Here is an 18263-nt window from a genome sequence, read left to right on the forward strand (position 1 = left end):
AACTGGTATCACCCAGCCTGATGACCTGAGTTTTACCCCTGGACTTAATAGAAAGAACCAACTCCCACAAGTTGTCCTCTGACCTTCATGCACTTGAGTGCACACACACACACACACACACACACACACACACACACACACACACACACTAAATAAATGTAAAAACAGTTTAAGAAAAGGGAAAATGAAATTAGTAGTTGTTTTGAGAAATATGTAAATTAGGGCTTTTGATCCATAGCTAATGTTAGAAACCAGTTCGGGTCACAAAGAAAGAGACCAACTTCTGACCAAAGTGTCTAGATGAGACAATACCCTTGGTCAAGAGGATGCACTCAGATACTGAGTGGACTCACAGAGACAGGAAATGCACTGGGTTTTTATTCTAACTCAGGAGGTAGCTGTGTCTTCTCCCCATTAACGCCGGGCTCTGACTTCAAGGGCTCATTCAGTTGGCTAGTCTGAAAATAATTGGCACACAGGAAATGGAAGGAAGGGGAAAGAGTTGCAGACCTTCAAATTCCTAGATAGACCTGTGGGCCTTTGAGTAAACCAAGGTTTTACTGGGTGAGGAGGATTAGAATATTTGCATCAAAGTCTTACAAGGTAGGAAAGATAAAGATTGTTCTAAACACAATTGTTATAGTATTGGGTAGAAAAGACTCATATATTTCTGACACTGGAGAAGATGTCCTTGTCCCTCACTGGTTGACTGGGGATAGTTAAAGCAGATCTGCAGTGTCAAAGTGACAGAAGACTTGCTTTTGACGTATACTAGAAGGACTAGGACCCACGGTTCCTGTTTATAATGCAGCCTGGGCTTTACTCTGAGATATTCCCATCAGGGTTACTGACCTTTCCATGCCCTTCCCTCACCTGTGAAGACCACACAGTGGAGGCCACAGTCACACATTCACGGGTATCCTTTGATGGCCTGTCTGAAACTTACCTAAGTGCTTTTAAAATCAGATTTGTCTTGTTTGTTTGTTTTGTTTTTGTTGGTGGTGATAGTGTTTTTTATTTGTTTGTTTTTTGGTTTGGGGGGGGTTTTTGGTGTGGGTTTTTTTTTTTTTGTTGTTGTTGTTGTTGTTGTTGTTTTCTTTGTTGGTGTAGCTTTGGAGCCTGTCCTGGAACTCACTTTGTAGACTAGGCTGGCCTTGAACTCACAGAGATCCACCTGTCTTTGCTTCCTGAGTGTTGGGATTAAAGGCGTGTGCCACCACCTCCCAGCTTAAAATCAATTACCTAATTTTTGATGCATTTAGTACTCATTTAGATAATGTTTTATTCTACTAAATATTAAAGAAAAACCTTTTAGAGAGAGAAAAACAGCTTGCCTCAAAAAATAAAAAACAGGGGACAGGGTAGGGTGGGGGAAGTACAGAAAACTGATCATACTGTGGGAAAGGTACTACCCAAGGGCTCAGGGAAGAAGTATGGTGTGAAGTGACCTATGAATTCATCTTATATCCTAAAATCTACTTTGTAGCCAAGTGCAGGGAACTGGGTGAAATGGATTCTAGGTACCTTCTCCCATAAGGGAATGACAGAGATCTAAATGAGTAAAATACTTGTGGCCCTGAAAAGTAAGGGACTAAGGATAGTCCCTGTCATTCGGAGGACCTAGGTGCCGTCTCCAAATCATGCTGGGCTTCAGTCTCTCAGGCTGTAAACCAATAGAGAATGGATGACCCAGGATGAGACCATAACCTGGTTTACATCCTGCCTTATTTGGCTTCAACTGTGATAGGGACTGTGGAAAAATGGGTATGTGAATATACCCAGAGTGGGGATCCTATGCAGATCACTGACTGGCTCATAGAGTCTGATAGTACAGTTGAGAGCATGAGACCAGCATCATTTAGTTCCATTCACTGTCACTGTGAGTGTTTTTAGTGGATCTGGGTATTTGCTAGGTACCATGGGAAATCCATTTATGGGATCACTTTGTTCAATCTTTTCAACATCTCTTAATCCCAAAGGAGAAAGACCACTGACCCAAATCATCATGGCCAAATTAATCAAAGCAAGGTTGTTGGTTTTTTTGTTTTGTTTTTTTGTTTTGTTTTTGTTTGTTTGTTTGTTTGTTTGTTTGTTTTTGTACACAGGCTTTATCCACCTATGACTGGGTTCAAGAGGTCAGCATTAGACATGGGCAAAATAAGGATTTTATAGCTCAGGATAGGGGGGTTCCAAATGGGGGATTTGACAGTCAAATAGGCAGGGTTACAGAAGTAGAACATAGGAAATGGTCTTAACAACAGTTGGTCATATAACCTTTTGAAACAAAGGTTTGATTGCTGTTCCTTGGAAAAGGCAGTACAGAACCATTTGTAGTTAAGGTTACAGGTGGGGCATTGCCCAGTCTTTGAGAAACAGATTTAATCATAAACAAGAAAGAATCAATTTTGTCTTTATTATAAGATAGCTTTCAAGCCCAAGATGGAGGCAGGCTGGCTAATCACATCCCATAGTGAGATTACAGAAGGAAGGAGGGAGGGAGGGAGGAAGGGAGGGAGGAGAGGGAGGAGGGAGGAGAGAGGAGGAGGGAGGGAAGAAAATAAATAAGAGAAAGAAAGAAAGAAAGAAAGAAAGAAAGAAAGAAAGAAAGAAAGAAAGAAAGAAAGAAAGAAAGAAAGAAAGAAAGAAAGAAAGAAAGAAAGAAAGAAAGAAAGGAGGAAGAAAGACATGACTGCTACTAAGGGGTTGAGGTTTTTGTCATAATGCAAAGGAGAAAACAGACAGAGACAGAGACATATTGGAGAGTCCAGAGTGAACTTGACCAGCAGACTGAGCCAGGCCATGTTGAGGAGAGGGGAGAGCAAAGGAAGGGAACCAGGAAGAGTGGCCAAGAGAGCAAGAGGCCAAGAGGTAAAAAGGGCTAGAAGTAGCCAAAATATCTGGGTTATATAGGGAAGAACAGCTCAGGGAAGGGCAGCCCAGCCCAGTTTCTGGGCTAGAGAATGTGTGTGTGTGTGTGTGTGTGTGTGTGTGTGTGTGTGTGTGTGTACACGCATTCATGTGTGTTGGAGGGTATGCTAGCCAAGAGGACCCTGTTACAGGTAGGTGTAGATGTAACCAACAGTCTTATTAAATAAGAAACACAGAACCAATGTAAAAGAGAAAGCTGAGAGGTCAGAGCTCAGAGCTAAAATCTCACCCTTCCTCCTGCGATGTCCCAGCTTCCCAAAAGAGAGCTATATCCTGTCTGTCCGTCTTTTTATATATTTTGTTCTGCCTTCTCATTGGTTGTAAACCCAAACACGTGACTGCCTCGTCACTGTCTGTATGTACAGCCCCCTAGGTCTTAAAGGCATATGTCTCCAATGCTGGCTGTATCCCTGAACACACAGAGATCTATGGTATTAAAGGCGTGTGCCACCACCGCCACACTCTTGCTATGGCTCTAATAGCTCTGACCCCTGGGTAACTTTATTTATTAACATACAATCAAAATCACATTTCAGTACAATTAGAATACCACCACAGGTAGGGACTGAAGGATGCTGGGAGAACCTGGCTGCCAGCAACAGCTTTGATACATTAATAGGGTTATCTGTTCACCCCAGGTTTGAGACCTAACACCCACACATACCCGTTTATAAATTATGCAGGGAATTAAGGCTGGAAGAGTCAAGTACAGACTCTGAATTACTTGAGTCAAAGAGCTAGGATCACAAACTCCTAACACTCCGTGGCACAAGCCACCCTGTTCTCATTTCCTGCTCCCCAATGCTGCACAGCACCCCTGAGTGCCTGCGCAAACACACCCAAATCAACATCACTTTGGTCTCCTTGTGGTCCCTGCCTTGTCCAAGCCAAGTTGCAGGAGCTCATGCCTTAACCCAAACCATCAAGTGATGCTTTAGCCTTAAATTCACCTACACAAAGAGTGAAACATGTGGATACAGACATGCACACTCTGGCCAACATTTCAGTTGACATGTCTGTGTATCAGTCTGAAGACTAACTTACCTTTCTTTCTCACAGTGTCTCTATCAGGTGTGCACTTACCTCTAGATAAGCATCTTAAAGGTGGGGTAGGGGATTCTAATATCAGAAATTGAACCCTGGGAGTGATTTCATATTCAGCATAAACACAGGTCTAGGAAAGCTAGTGTAATAGAGAAGACCATCAAAGAATATCTGATAGGACTAGCCTGAGCTCACTTATGCAGGTTCATCCAGGTAGGGGATGGAGAAAATATGTGCTGTTTGGGGTCATTTTTGAGATAGACCAAAGTCCAGGTGACTGACAGAGGTGGAAGGTGCAGTTGAGACCTGTAATGTTGCTAATTGATTGTATTTTTACATTTCAGGAAGACCTGTCTGAGGTGGTTGATCACAGCATGGTGGCAGAGCAGCAGAGGGCATTGGAGTCGCCTGACAATGTGGTAATTCATGTTTGGGATTTACTCTGTTGGGGTAGTGTGTCATGTGAACTGTACGCCACAAGAAAAGGAGATGATTGTAATGTCAACTCCTTTCCTACTGGTTAAGGTGTCTTAAATCCTGGTGTCAATGCACATTCGTGCCACTGATCACACTCAGGTATGCAGAAGTGTCCCTTCTTCGCCATTCTGTTCTGGTAGCCAAACCAGGTGTTTCAAAGACTGCCTTGAGCCAACAAGATGGCCCAGCAGATAAAGGGGCTTGGTGCCAAACCCAGTGATCCGAGTTCAATCACTGAGATTCACATGGCAGAAAGAGAAAACGGACTCCAAAAGTGGTCCTCTGACTTCCACACTCAATTGACAGCAAGCATTCATGCACACACAGTGTGCTCGCACACAAACATTTTTAAAGACATCTTTTTTCAGTTAAATTTTTAAGACTGCCCTATCTTAACACAATGCCATGAATAAAATTTTCAAATGGAAGAATTTGTAGTTTGATAAAGATACAATAACTTCAGTGTTCCTTACATTTTTAATTTCATTTTTCTTTAAAAGCTAGAGGTCTGGGGACATCACTGAGTGGCAGAGTTAAACATTTTGTATGTGTCAGGCCCTAAAGCTTATGAACTGGTTGGTTGGTTGGTTGGTTGGTTGGTTGGTTGGTTGGTTGGTTGGATTTTTGTGGAGAGGAGGGAGACAGAGACTTATGTAGCCCAAGTTTGCCTAAAATTCCAATAGTCAAGGCTGACTGTGAACTCCTGCCTCTGCCTTTCAAGTTCTGGGATGTCTGGCTTCAGCCCCACACCCAGCAAGCTATCAACATGTGTGTAGCTTGAGTTTTTCTGCCTTGCCCACAGTCAGGACAAATCTCTGTCACCCGCCAGTCCCACAGCCGCTCAGACCCAACCAAGTAAACACAGAGACTTATATTGCTTTCAAACTGTATGGCCGTGGCAGGCTTCTTGTTAACTATTCTTATAGCTTAAATTAATTCATTTCCATAAATCTATATCTTAAAGTAATCCATTTCTACAAATCTATACCTCGCCTCATGGCTGGTGGCTTATCGGCGTCTTCACATGCTGCTGGTCATGGCGGCGGCTGCAGTGTCTCTGGTCATGGCGGCGGCTGCAGCCAGTCCTTCTGCCTTCCTGTCCTTTTATTTCTCCTCTCTGTTAGTCCCGCCTATCCTTCCTGCCTAGCCACAGCCGATCAGGTTTTATTTATTAACCAATCAGAACAACTTGACATACAGACCATCCCCCAGCACAGCCAAGTGCAGACCATCTCAAACACCTGCACTCAGGCCCATGGTCCTAATCATCCTCTATACGGACCTGCTGGGTAACGCCACAAGGAACCCAAGAAGGGCTCCCACAGGACATACATTAACATCCCACAGCACTTCCCCTTTTCTTTTTTTTAAAAAGGAAGGTTTTAACTTTTACACATCTCCAAAGCCAGCTTGGTATATTTGGGAATTTGGGCGTAGCTTCTCTTTAACTACTTCCTGCTGGAGGGGGGCGCTGTATCTTATGGGGACGCAAAGAAAATTTTAGGATCATGGAGTAGTCCGTGAGACTGTATCGTCTGAGCCAGTTGCCTTGAAACGATTCTGGATGTTGGATCATCTGGCCATAGTGTCATCAGAGACCTTCAGGGGGTCTTGGCTGGTCAAACCTGATGTATCTTAATCTGGAACAAATCCATAGCCTCTGGTTTTCTGTAGAGACAAAAGCAGAGTCTCCTTTCCAAAGTAACACATCCTTATATCCAAATTTTAAAGTCAAGATATCTTTAATATATACATATTGGTTTAACTCAACATCTTTTATGATCAAATGTTTTTCTGCAGTTAAAAATCCCAAAGACAATATAATCCAAACTCTCTGTGTGATATCCATCTTTACATGGCTTATTTTTTATATTACTTTTACTTTCTCTTTAAAGACTTTATTTTTTTAAACTTTCTATTTCTTTATATAACTGTCTATGTTCCTTTTCCTCTCTCTTCCAAGCCTATGTACGTTTTTACACACATTGTAAAGCATTTAAAGTCTTGTTCCATCTGAATCTGTCTTATTGCAAACTTATTGCTTTAAACTGTAGCCTTCTAAGCCTGAAACGGCTCTGTGGCTGCTGGCTCTGCCCCCTTCAATTTCCCAACTTGGCGGTGGTACGTTTTCCACCAGCTCTGGGAGCCATCGTGGGTCTGTGCTTTTATCCAAGCAGCGTGTAGCCCAGAAACCTTTTTTGTTTTGTAACTAGCAAAGGCTAAATCCACCACGCAGCTTAATGTACCACTTGCAGAGGCCTCATTCCCGCCATACTGCAGGTCAAGCACACACGCCAGGAACCCGCCAGTAACTCAAACCGGCGGCTGCCGCTCATTTGAGAGAGAGAATTAGGAACTGTGGGGCGTTTACCGACGTCACCGTTCCTGGAGAACTTACCGACATCACCGCTCCGTGTGTTGAGTTCTGAATCCTCTTTACCACCACGTGAGGATTCTTCTCAGATCACACTTTATTGGAGCGCCTCTTGGTTAAGGGACTTTGTCTTTAGTATTTTTTTTTTCATAACACCGGCCTTTATCCCTGTTCATTTGTCCTTTTTCTTTAGTCCCTCTTTTTTTTTTCTTCCCTTTTTTTCTTTAGCCCCACGTTGGGCGCCAGATATAGATGTAACCAACTGTTTTATTAAATAAGAAACACAGAAACAATGCGAAAGAGAAAGCCGAGAGGTCAGAGCTCAGAGCCAAAATCTTACCCTTCCGCCTGCGGTGTCCCAGCCTCCCGAATGAGAGCCCTATTTCCTGTCTGTTCGTCTATTTAAAGAGACAGAACAAGCCACGGCTATCTCACCTCACCAGTTCCTCAGCTGGTCCTGTTTCCTCAGACTGGAAGCTTCTGTGTCCTCATCCCAATAGCTCTCAGCTGAACTGTGTTGCTCCAAAGCCTGAAAGCTTAATCAGCCAAATGCTTCTAGTTTATGGGTCTCACGCCTTATATATCTTTTTGCTTTATATCACCACTCCCTGGGATTAAAGGCTGGTTTTCTGGGATTAAAGGAGTGTGTCACCACTATGCTTGGCTATTTCCAATGTGGCCTTGAACTCACAGAGATCCAGAGGGATTTCTATCTCTGGAATGCTAGGATTAAAGGCGTGTGCCACCACCGCCACACTCTTGCTATAGCTCTAATAGCTCTGACCCCCGGGCAACTTTATTTATTAACATACAATCAAAATCACATTTCAGTATAATTAGATTACCACCACACATGTGTCTATCAGATGTTTGTTGCTATTAATTTTTTCCTTGCTTTTTAATCCTGGTTTTCATTTCTATGTACTAGTTTATAATTTAAGAATTGTTTTTATTTTTAACTATGTGTACTTGTGAGTGTCTGTACATGAGTATGTATACATGTCCTAGTTAGGATTACTATTGCTGTGATGGAACACTGTGACCAAAAGCAAGTGGGGAGGAAAGGGTTTATCTTGCTTGTACTTCTCTATCACAGTTCATCGTTAAAGGCAAGCAGGGCAGGAACCTGGAGTTAGGATCTGACCCAGAGGCCATGGAGGAGTGCTGCTTCCTGCCTTACTCATCATAGCTTGCTCAGCCTGCTTTCTTATAGAACCCAGGACCACCTGCCCAGGGTTGCCCCACTCACAGTGAGTTGTACCCTCTCCCATCAATTACTAGTTAACAAAGTGCCCTATAGGCTTTCCTACAGCTAGATCTTATGGAGTCCGTTTCTCAGTTGAGTTTCTCTCCTCTCAGATGACTCTAGCTTTTGTCAAGTTGACATTAACAACAACAACAACAACAAAAAAAAAACCAAAACAGCCAATTGGCCCCTAGTCAGCTTGATACATAAACACATCACACTTTTAACTAGAACATTTCCTTTCTCATTTGTTCCCAAGAAATGATGTTAATATTAATTTTGCAATATAAAACACAAGTAACTTTAAAAGTCCCACAGTCCTTACAAATTCAAACACTGTAAAAATTGTCTCTCTTAAATATACAGTCCCTTTTAAAATGCAATGTTTCCCTAAAAATCTAGTCTCTATACAACTCCGAAATCTCTTTAAAAGTTTAAAGTCTCAGCTGGGTGATGATGGTGCATGCCTTTAATCCCAGCACTCGGGAGGCAGAGCCCGGCGGATCTCTGTGAGTTCGAGTCCAGCCTGGTTTACAGAGTGAGATCCAGGACAGGCACCAAAACTACACAGAGAAACAACAAAAACAAAAACGTTTAAAGTCTCTCAGCTGTGGGCTCTTATAAAATAAATAAGTAAGTAAGTAAGTAAGTAAGTAAATAAATAAATAAATAAATACTTTTTTTACTTGAAGAGAGAAGACCCAAAGCATAATCCCAACTTTGTGGGGGTCCCTGCAGATGCTACAGCTGACAGAGGAATGATCTGCCCAAGGCAAGGAGGAAATCCAGTTCAGCATGACTTAGTTAGCTGGGCTAGTCCAAACGTCCAGAGTCTGACCTCAAGCCGTTTATTTCTGACATATTAAAGCCCAGTACAGCTCTGGGGAAGAGTTCCTCATGATGGTTATCACAACAGAGCTCAGGGCATGACCACATGGAAACTCCTTTGCAAAGCCCTGTGAGCCCTTTCGTAAGGATGGGCTCTGTTGACTGAGAAGCAGTGCTCAGGGTCAGGACCTAGCAGGAAGGGGATGTAGTAAGCACAATAGTAAACTCCTTTGCAAAGTACTTGGAACTTCTTTCATAAGAATGGATTCTATGGAGTCTGGGGGATTCTACAGAACAGCAAAGATCACCAGGCTATTAACAACATCACTCCCAGACTTCTGGGTGGAAAACAGGTGTAAATCCCTTCTTTTGGAGAGAAAAGCCTGCATGTGTAGCATTCCTGGTTTCTCTAGTACTATCTGTAAGCAGGAGGACTTCATGCCCTGTGCACAAACTCAGTAAATAACTCAGTAATCCAGTGTCTAGAATTCACTCCCAATCTCCTGGGCTCCTCCAGAGGATTTGTACAGCAATCGTAGCACACGCAACTTGTCTTCTAGGCTTAGGCTGGCTCCACTCTTCAGCTGCTGTTATTCTTAGTGGTCATCTCATTCATGGTACTGGCATCTCCAAAATGCTGGGGCTTCCTGCTGCAACCGGGCTGCACTTTCACCAACAGCCTCTCCTGGGCTCTATTCATAGTAACAAGCTTCTTCAACTTCTCAGAATAACTCCTTTAATTCTGGGGCCTCAACTGTACGGAGGCTGCACCTTCAACAATGGCCTATCCTGACATTTCACATTGCCAAGCCTCAATTGCTGTCCATGACCCCTTCATGACTTCAAACCAATACCACCTGGGTGACTCTTAGGCATGATGAAGTTAAGCTGCCAGCATGAGATACAACCTCAGTCCCCTCTGGAACAGAGCTTCTGTGTGTTGACCCTGAGGAAACACTTCCCAGAAGATTTCACCTCGATGATGCTGGTCTCTTCTTAATCACTGCCTGTTTTTCTGCTCTGGTTGACTAGTATCAATTATCCAAGTAAAGCAAAGGTTTCACTTTGGTGGTATAGGTCTCTTGTCAATCACAGCTGATTCTTCGGCTTCAGCTGCCAGAAACCATGCATTCGTAATTCAAAACAACAAACTTACCTCTGAACTTCACCAACCAAGCCTCCATCATTTGCCTTTCTCTCAACACTCTTATCTTCCAAGCTCCCACAGAACACCTATCCAAGCTTTGTCATTTCCAGCCCAAAGTTCCAAAGTTCTTCTACCTAAAACATAGAGCCCAGTCTGTCATAGTAATACCTTACAACCCTAGTACCAGTCTCTGTCTTAGTTTCTATTGCTGTGATGAAACACTATGCCTAAACTTGGGTGGGGGATGGATCAGTTTACTTACACTTACACATCACAGTTCATCAAACACAGTCAGGGCAGGAACTCAAGCAGGTCATGAATCTGGAGGCAGAAACTGATGCAGAGGCCGTGCAGGAGTACTGCTTACTGGCTTGCTCCTTACAACTTGCTCAGCCTGGACCCAGGACCATCTGCCCAGGTTTGGCACCACCCACAGTGGGATGGGCCCTCCCTTCTCAGTGATTAAGTAAAAAAATGCACCACAGGCTTGCCTCCTGCTGATCTTATAGATGCATTTCCTCAGTTGAGATTCTTCTCTCATATGACTCTAGTTTGTGTCAAATTGACATAAAACACTCAGATGCTGATGCCTACAGAAACCAGAAGAGTGCGTCTGATCCCCTGGGGCTGGAGTTACAGGTGTTTTTTGAGCCACTTGGCTGGAAAGCAAACTCATATCCTCTGCAAGAGCAGTACAGACTCTTAACTGCAACCTCATCTCTCTAGCCCCAGTTTATATTTTTATGTCACTAAAGTTTCCATTATTCAGGAACTATAGATAACAAGAGTATCTAGAAAGTATACGATAGCTGGGTGTGGTGGCACACGCCTTTAATCCCAGCACTTGGGAAGCAGAGGCAGGTGGATCTCTGTGAGTTCGAGGCCAGCCTGGTCTACTGAACTAGTAGCAGGACAGCCAGGGCTAACCAAAGAAACCCTCTCTTGAAGCATACCCACCCCCGCAAAAAAAAAAAAATCACCAAAGAATTTGATATTTCAAACATTTCCAAATAAAATGCCTTTGAAAATTCTCTAAAATTATATTCTAAACACCTAAACAAAAACAAATATATGTAGTCTGGGGATGTGACTTGGTAGTAGAATACTTAACTAGCATGTCTGAGGCCCTGGGTGTCATCCCTTGCACCACAAGAAGAGAACTTTGGAAATACTAAAGTCTGGGCTGGAGAGATGATTTGTTAAGAGCACTAGCTGCTCTTCCAGAGAGGACCTGGGTTTGATCTGCAGTGCCCACCTGGGGGCTCACAATCATCTGTAACCCCAGTTCCAGGGGATTTCTTCTGGCCCCCACAGGCACTGCATAAACATGGTACACAGAATACATACAGACAAAATACCCATGCACACAAAATAATAAAATATTTTTAAAATAATTACATTCAATTCAATCAAAAGTATTTACAATTCAAAACCTACTGCTGCATGCATTCCGATGCCAGTACTGCTGATGCTCCGACACTCTGGACACTCACTGGTTCAGGGTATGCAGCAGGCATCTCTGTGGTTTGGTGGAGTTTTAAACTTCACCTGCCCATTCTCTTCCCTGCTGAAGAATGTGCACGTCACCTCCGGAAGGTGATGGTGCTTTTCCTGTGACTGCAGAAGAGAATGGTCCATGGAGGTGGGCGGCACCATGGCAGAGCCAGAACTGCTGGCTCCGATGGAAATGGATGTTGTGTTTCTACAGTTTCTGACCCAGAGCTTGCCAGTCATGTATAACCTGTTCAGGGTGGGGGAAGGGCAGGCCTTGCTGGAATTAATTCCTCTTCCACCTTTACAACCACCTCACAGGGTGCACCTCACAACCCACTAGCAATGCCCGGATGAGGAAGCCAAGTACCATCTGCAGTCACAAAACTCATTAGTGGCTGCCAACTCCCCCACTCTTGTATTTTTTTGTGTTCTTTGATGTTGTGAAGACACTGATAAGCATGACTATGTGACTATGAATTTTCTTTTTTGAGACAGCTTTGTGTAGCTTTGCACTTTCCTGGAACTTACTCTGTAGCCCAGGCTAGCCTTGAACTTACAGAGATCTGCCTGCCTCTGCCTCCCAAGTGCTGGGATTAAAGGCATGTGCCACCACTGCCCAGCATGACTATGTATTTTTTACAGCCCTGAGTTAAGTAGCCATGAGCCACTGTGCTACTTCTCAGTTTTTAGTAATCACTCCTCCATACACACTTTATTCTTGTTAGTAAATGTGTGACAGGAAAAGGCTTTTCAAGTAAGGGCCTAACAAGCTTGTCCACCTGAGTTCTGTTCCCAGAACCCACATAAAAAAAGCCAAGTGCAGTATCTAGTACCTACAGCAAGATGGGAGACAGAGACAGGACAATTATCTAGAGGCTGGCAGATCAGCTGGCCTGAAATACACAGCACAAAAACAAGAGAGACCCTGCCTCATTTGGGTGGGAGCTGATAACTGACTTCAGAAAGTTCTCCACTGATCTGTAGACATTGCACTAATAATAATAAGTAAAAATGAAAATATTTTCTTATAAAAAGAATCAAATGAACAGCCCTAGAACCACGGCCTAGCAGCTATTCCATAAGTACTCTGATTCTGATTATAGCATTCTCCAAGAACTGGTGACCAGCTGATCTCTTCCTCTAATTAGCTGTGTGATGATAGTATCTGATACTGAGGAATGTTCTTGTGGTTGAGGTATCCATACAGCTAATAGTATCTTGAAAACCCGGAAGCATAGTACAAATGCTCGGTGGTTAGAACTGTCTTAGTTCTTGCATACTGCATGGCACCTTGGTCAGAGGAGCAGCCTTCCACAGACAGAATCTTGGAGTTTTATGATTCTGGAGCAGATATTTGTAGAGTCCAGAGACAGCCTAGCATTTACTGGGATCCAGCAGGCAAATCACGTCACTACCTCCACTTTTTATGTGACTCTTGAGAAGGCATGGGGTCCTTCATTTGTCTTAGTTAGTTAATGCTAATATTCACTAGGGGTGTTGTCAGCAAAAGCACAAAACTGAGAGTTACTGTTCCACTTATATCCTGCTCCCCTTTTTGACCAAGCCTCTATCCAAGTGTCTTAGGAGCAAAGTTAAACAGGAGACAATTCAAAACTCAACCTGGCTTCCCCTTGCCACCTCTCTGAGCATCCTGTTGTCTCAGAACACGTTTTTGAAGCTCACCGTTGTTTTGATGACAGTAACACAGCCATTTTACAGAGCTCTTCTTTCTTCTCTCCTTCTTGACATCCATGTAATTTCCCTTCCTCTTGTAGGCTGCCTGCCAGATGAAACAGCAAACATATTCAGCACAAGCCCCCGTCAACTCACAAGAGATATCACCAGCACCAAGTCCGTTGTGTCAGTCAGAAGATGGAGACCTCACAGACTCCGGTACGACTCTGCCTAACCAAAACTGCCTGTGAACCTTTGGAGAAGAAAAATGTCGTGATGCTCTGAGGAAAGAATGAGGCGGGAGGCAGGACACCGGGCCCTGTATCCCTCCTCTACTTCCGTACTGTGGAACTTGAACACCTCACTTCCTGCACTGCGTCCTCAGTTCTTCACCATCTGCACTGCCCAATAGTTACTGAATAGAAACACAGAGGAGAAGAGGCCCTCCAAAGAGGCATTTGATGAAACTAAAGCCCACAGGCTGCCTGCCAATCTCTCCCAAAGACCCAGGTTAAGTCATAGATAATGTCTCCAAAACCATAATGAAGGCAGTTTTAACACTATGTATATTGATATAAGCCACTGAGGATTTCAGTAAAGAAGCTGGTATTCAGAGCCAGGCATGGTGGTGCCTGTAATCCCAGCGTTTGAGAAATGGAGGTAGGAGGATCGGGAATTTTAGGTCCTCCTCAACTACATAATGAATTCAAGGCTAGCCCAGGCTCTAAGAAATCTCACCTCAGAAAGAAAGAGGAGAGGGAAGGGGGGCAAGGGTGGAATTCATGTTGTAGCTTAAATTATGATGAAGAGTGAGAGTTCAAAGTCGAACTTCAAAGCAAGTGATCGGTATTTCCACCTTGCTTTTATGCAGTAAAAAGCAGTGGGGATGCCGCTGCTGGAGAGGTGGCTCAGAGGTTGAGAGCTGGCCACTCTTCTGGAAGACTACAGTTTGAGTCCCGGCACCCACAGCAGGCAGGCAGCTCACAACCACCTGTCACTTGAGCTCTGAGAGATCTGACACTTTTCTTCCGGTCTCCATGAGTACATGCACTCACATGCTCTTGCCCCCACACATATGTATGGTCACAAATAAATAAAATCCCAGCACTCAGGTAGGCAGATCTCTGTGAATTGGAGGCCAGTCTGATCTGCATAGTGAGTTCCTGGCCAGCCAGAGCTACATAGACAGACCTAGACCTTGTCTCAAAAAAATCGAACAAACAAAAAAGGCTCACCAATGACGAATTTATAACCCTGTGCTGACTAGCAGTCTTTTAAATGTTACTCTGTAAAAAGTTTAGCAAGCAGGTATTATTTGGTTTTATATTAAGGTACTTGAACATTATCAGCAAACAAACTGTGACCCACAGGTTAAATGTAGCCCACCACCTGTTTTGACTTCATCCAGGAGCTAGAGAGGGTTTTATATTTTAAAGACTGAAAACAGCTGAAAGCCAGTTTTATGAAAACTACATGAAATTCATACTCCAATGTTCCTTAACATATCATTGAGTATCGCTTACATAGTGTCTGTGGCTGCTTGGCTATTCTGATGTTCTGTGATGGAATTAAGCAGCTCTGGCAGACAGTGTGACCTAAAATGCCCAAACTTGTATACTTGGCCATAGATACATTTTTGGGGACTTATTAAGGCAACTCCAGGTAATTAAAAAGGAGGTTTATTTGGGGGGTAACTTCCAGCTAGTAAAGGGGTTGGTTACAGGATCTGGAAGAGGTGAGGTGCAGTCCAGCTGGGTTCTCTGGAGAACTCTGCTCAGTCTACCATCCAGGATCCAGGATCACCAGGAACCAAGAGAGCCGCAGATCCGGATCTCGGGTCTTAAGGGCTCCCATCTCAGCCCTGCCTCAGGGGCAGGTCATAGGTAGGCATGACAGTTACCGGAAACCTCACTGGGGGTAGTACTTCCATGTCAAATCTGGAACAACTACCTACTACAGATACAGATCAGGAGGGGCTGGCTAATGTACATCATGTATTCATACCAGGTAATAGCAATCCATGGCCCTGTGTTTAAAGATACAGAAACTATATTCATCTTTCATTCACTTAAAAAATGTTTGTTGAATACTTGATCTGAGCGTGGCTTTGAGTTGAGTTCTGTGAGAGAAACAAATGCAAAGATTGACTGGAAAGATGGCCGTTAAGAAAGTGCATTTGCAGCTCTGGCGGGGGACCGGGTTTTGTTTTCTAGCATTCACACAGGACAGTTCATAACCACCTATAACCCAGTTCCAGGGGATCTGGTGCTGTCTTCTGACCTCTGTGGGTGCCATGCACCCATGTGGTACACTGGCATACACACAAGCAAATAACTCATTCCCATAAAATAAAAATAAATATTTTCAGGCACAATGGCACACGCCTTTAATCCTAGCACTGGTACGCAGAGGCAGGTGGATCTATGTGAATTTGAAGCCAGCCTCGGCTACATAGTGAATTCCAGGATATCCAGGGCTATGTAGAGGGACCCTGTCTCTAAAAACTAAAAATAAATCTTATAAAACAACCAAAAAGTGACTTAGGACAAGGAGGTGTGGGGGCGGGGGGGATGCCATCTCTAGTATCTTCCTGTTCTCTCTCTTTACTGGCATTGTGTGCCATGTTTATGGTAGATTAATGGGAAACAGCATGAAATATATAGACTGAAGAGAGAGAGAGAGAAAAGAAAGAAAGAAAGAAAGAAAGAAAGAAAGAAAGAAAAGAAAGGAAGAAAGAAAGAAAGAAAGAAAGAAAGAAAGAAAGAAAGAAAGAAAAAAGAAAGAAAGAAAGACATAGAGAAACTTAATGTTCTCGTTCTGAAGTTGTCCTTTTTGTTATTTCTGGGGCTGTATCCCTGGATTGCTCCATCTTTGCTAGGAGGTCATTAGATCAGCAAGGCCCCTGTGTAAGGCAGGGGCAGCTGGGTGAGTTCTGGAGCAGGCCAGGCTGGAGGCTCTGTCACTCTTCTGACCTGCTGAGTAATGCTCAACTGCATTTACTCATCAATAGCAAGCCAGTTTGGCTACGTAGGAATCTGCTGCTTAGATGCCTGGATCTACTTCTATGCTTTTGACCTCAACTGCCCTGTGTTATCAAATCGTAATTATTGATTAGAGAACTCCCACAGGTCCCCTTCCTTTGCCAGCTTCCTTTGTTTTGTGCTAGAAATCCTCCTCCTCCTCCTCCTCCTCCTCCTCTCCTCCTCCTCCTCCTCACACCCCCTCCCTGCTCTGGAGCAGAGTGCAGGGACGGGGACTGTGTCTTGCTTTTGTAACCCAGGCTGGCCTTGTCAAGGTGACCCTCCTGCCTAAGTCTCATGAGTACCAAGATAACAGTAGTGTGCCGCCACGCACAGCCAGAACCAGACTTTTCTAGAAAGAACTGTATAGCCAATATTTGAGCTCACAGGCCACACAGCCTGCCGCAGCTTTTCACTTCTACCTGTGTGGTACAACAACATAACTAAGAATTAGCGGGTCTACGTTTCAGTACTGGTTTATAGGCACTGAAATTTTGATTTCATATAAATTTTACCTGTCTTAAAATATGATTTTTCTCTTTTGTTTTCTTTTGGAATTATATGAACCCTCTTGTTATGGACAGCAGCCTGCCAATACCTGCTATCACATAGGCAGAGGTCTAGCACACCTTTGAAGCCTGGTCTTCTAGTTTCTATGCTTTAGAAACTACTGACCAGTAGGTGGCGCTACTACTGTCATCAACCCCTGTGGAGCTCCCTCGACCCTTGTGGTGATCAGACTTGGTTATTGCAAAGCTGTCTGTGGAGACCTCTATAGACGTGATCTCAGATCAGAGCACCTGATAGTGGAAAATTTAGTTCTTCATTCACTACAGTTGGGTTAGTTATATGCACTAACTAATATATTAATACTAATATATTAATATTATTATTAATAATATATATATTATTTCCTAATATACATTAGGAAATAGATAATGGGTGTTTTAAGCATCTTTCTTGGCCTAGAAGTTTTTTTCTGTTTTAGAAATACACTCTTAAACAATAATTTTTTTTAAAAAAAATTGACCTTTCGGGACTAGAAAGGTGGCTCAGCAGTTAAGAGCACTTACTCCTCTTCCAGAAGACTGAGGATTGGTTCGTTCCTAGTACCCATGTGGCCACTCACAACCATCTGTAACTCCAGTTCCAGGGAATCCAATGCTTCCAGCCTCTTCTGGCACTGCACTCATGTGCACAGACATGCACAGTACAATAAGTCTCTTAACTAAATGAGTAAACCTTTATGCAATATTATAACTCCTTTACCAACAGTTTTATTTATGGCCTTGGAAAGTAATTTTTCATATTTTTATTATACTACAAATGTGTGCATACATATGTATGTGCATGTTTACCTGTGTTCATATGGGTTGAATAATCTTGACCAAAATACTTGGAACTAGAGATATTTCAGATTTTGGAACATTTTCATATACATAAAGAGATAGATTGGGAATAGGATCCAAATCTGAATACAGAATCCATTTATGTTTTATATACACATTCTATATACAGCCTGAAGGCTGTTTGGATGTGTCTATATTTTGAGTTTCTCCTATCGCATGAAGTCATGTGTTGAATTTTCCATTTGTGGTGTCATGTCAATGATCAAAAAACTTCAGATATCTGGATTAGGGATGCTCAGCCTGTGATATTAGAGATAAACTTTAAGTAATTTTTATCTTCAATCATATACTTCGTTAGTTAAATCCCTTGCACATCTTAATTGATGTACTCTGAAAGTATTTAGGCACAATTTCTTCTTATTATTTGTTTTGTTTTTCATTTTGCCATATGGGAGATTGAACCTGGGACCTCCTGAGGCAAACATTCTTCTAAACTCATGGTCTAATGTCATAATAGCTTTTATACTCACCACAGTATATGATTTTGTGTACCTAAATATTTAGTCATCTGAAGTTTTTCCGTGCTGATTTTCATGGTGTGTTTTGAGGGTTTTTGTTTCTTTTTAATTAAGCATACCTAAAATTGGTAAGTTGACAGATTTGAGGAGTTGATGTTTTCATC

General features: G+C 43.0%; 1 protein-coding gene across 1 annotated transcript in view; it reads left to right on the plus strand.

The window, feature by feature from the left end:
- Patj (PATJ crumbs cell polarity complex component) overlaps positions 1–18263 on the plus strand; it is a 332069-nt gene that overhangs the window by 243727 nt on the left and 70079 nt on the right. Inside the window, 2 exon segments of the mRNA XM_028870280.2 lie at positions 4317–4391; positions 13314–13431. Of these exon segments, the coding sequence (XP_028726113.1) occupies positions 4317–4391; positions 13314–13431 (193 nt within the window).

This window comes from Peromyscus leucopus, chromosome 2, assembly GCF_004664715.2.
Source record: "Peromyscus leucopus breed LL Stock chromosome 2, UCI_PerLeu_2.1, whole genome shotgun sequence".
In the NCBI taxonomy this organism is placed as follows: domain Eukaryota; kingdom Metazoa; phylum Chordata; class Mammalia; order Rodentia; family Cricetidae; genus Peromyscus; species Peromyscus leucopus.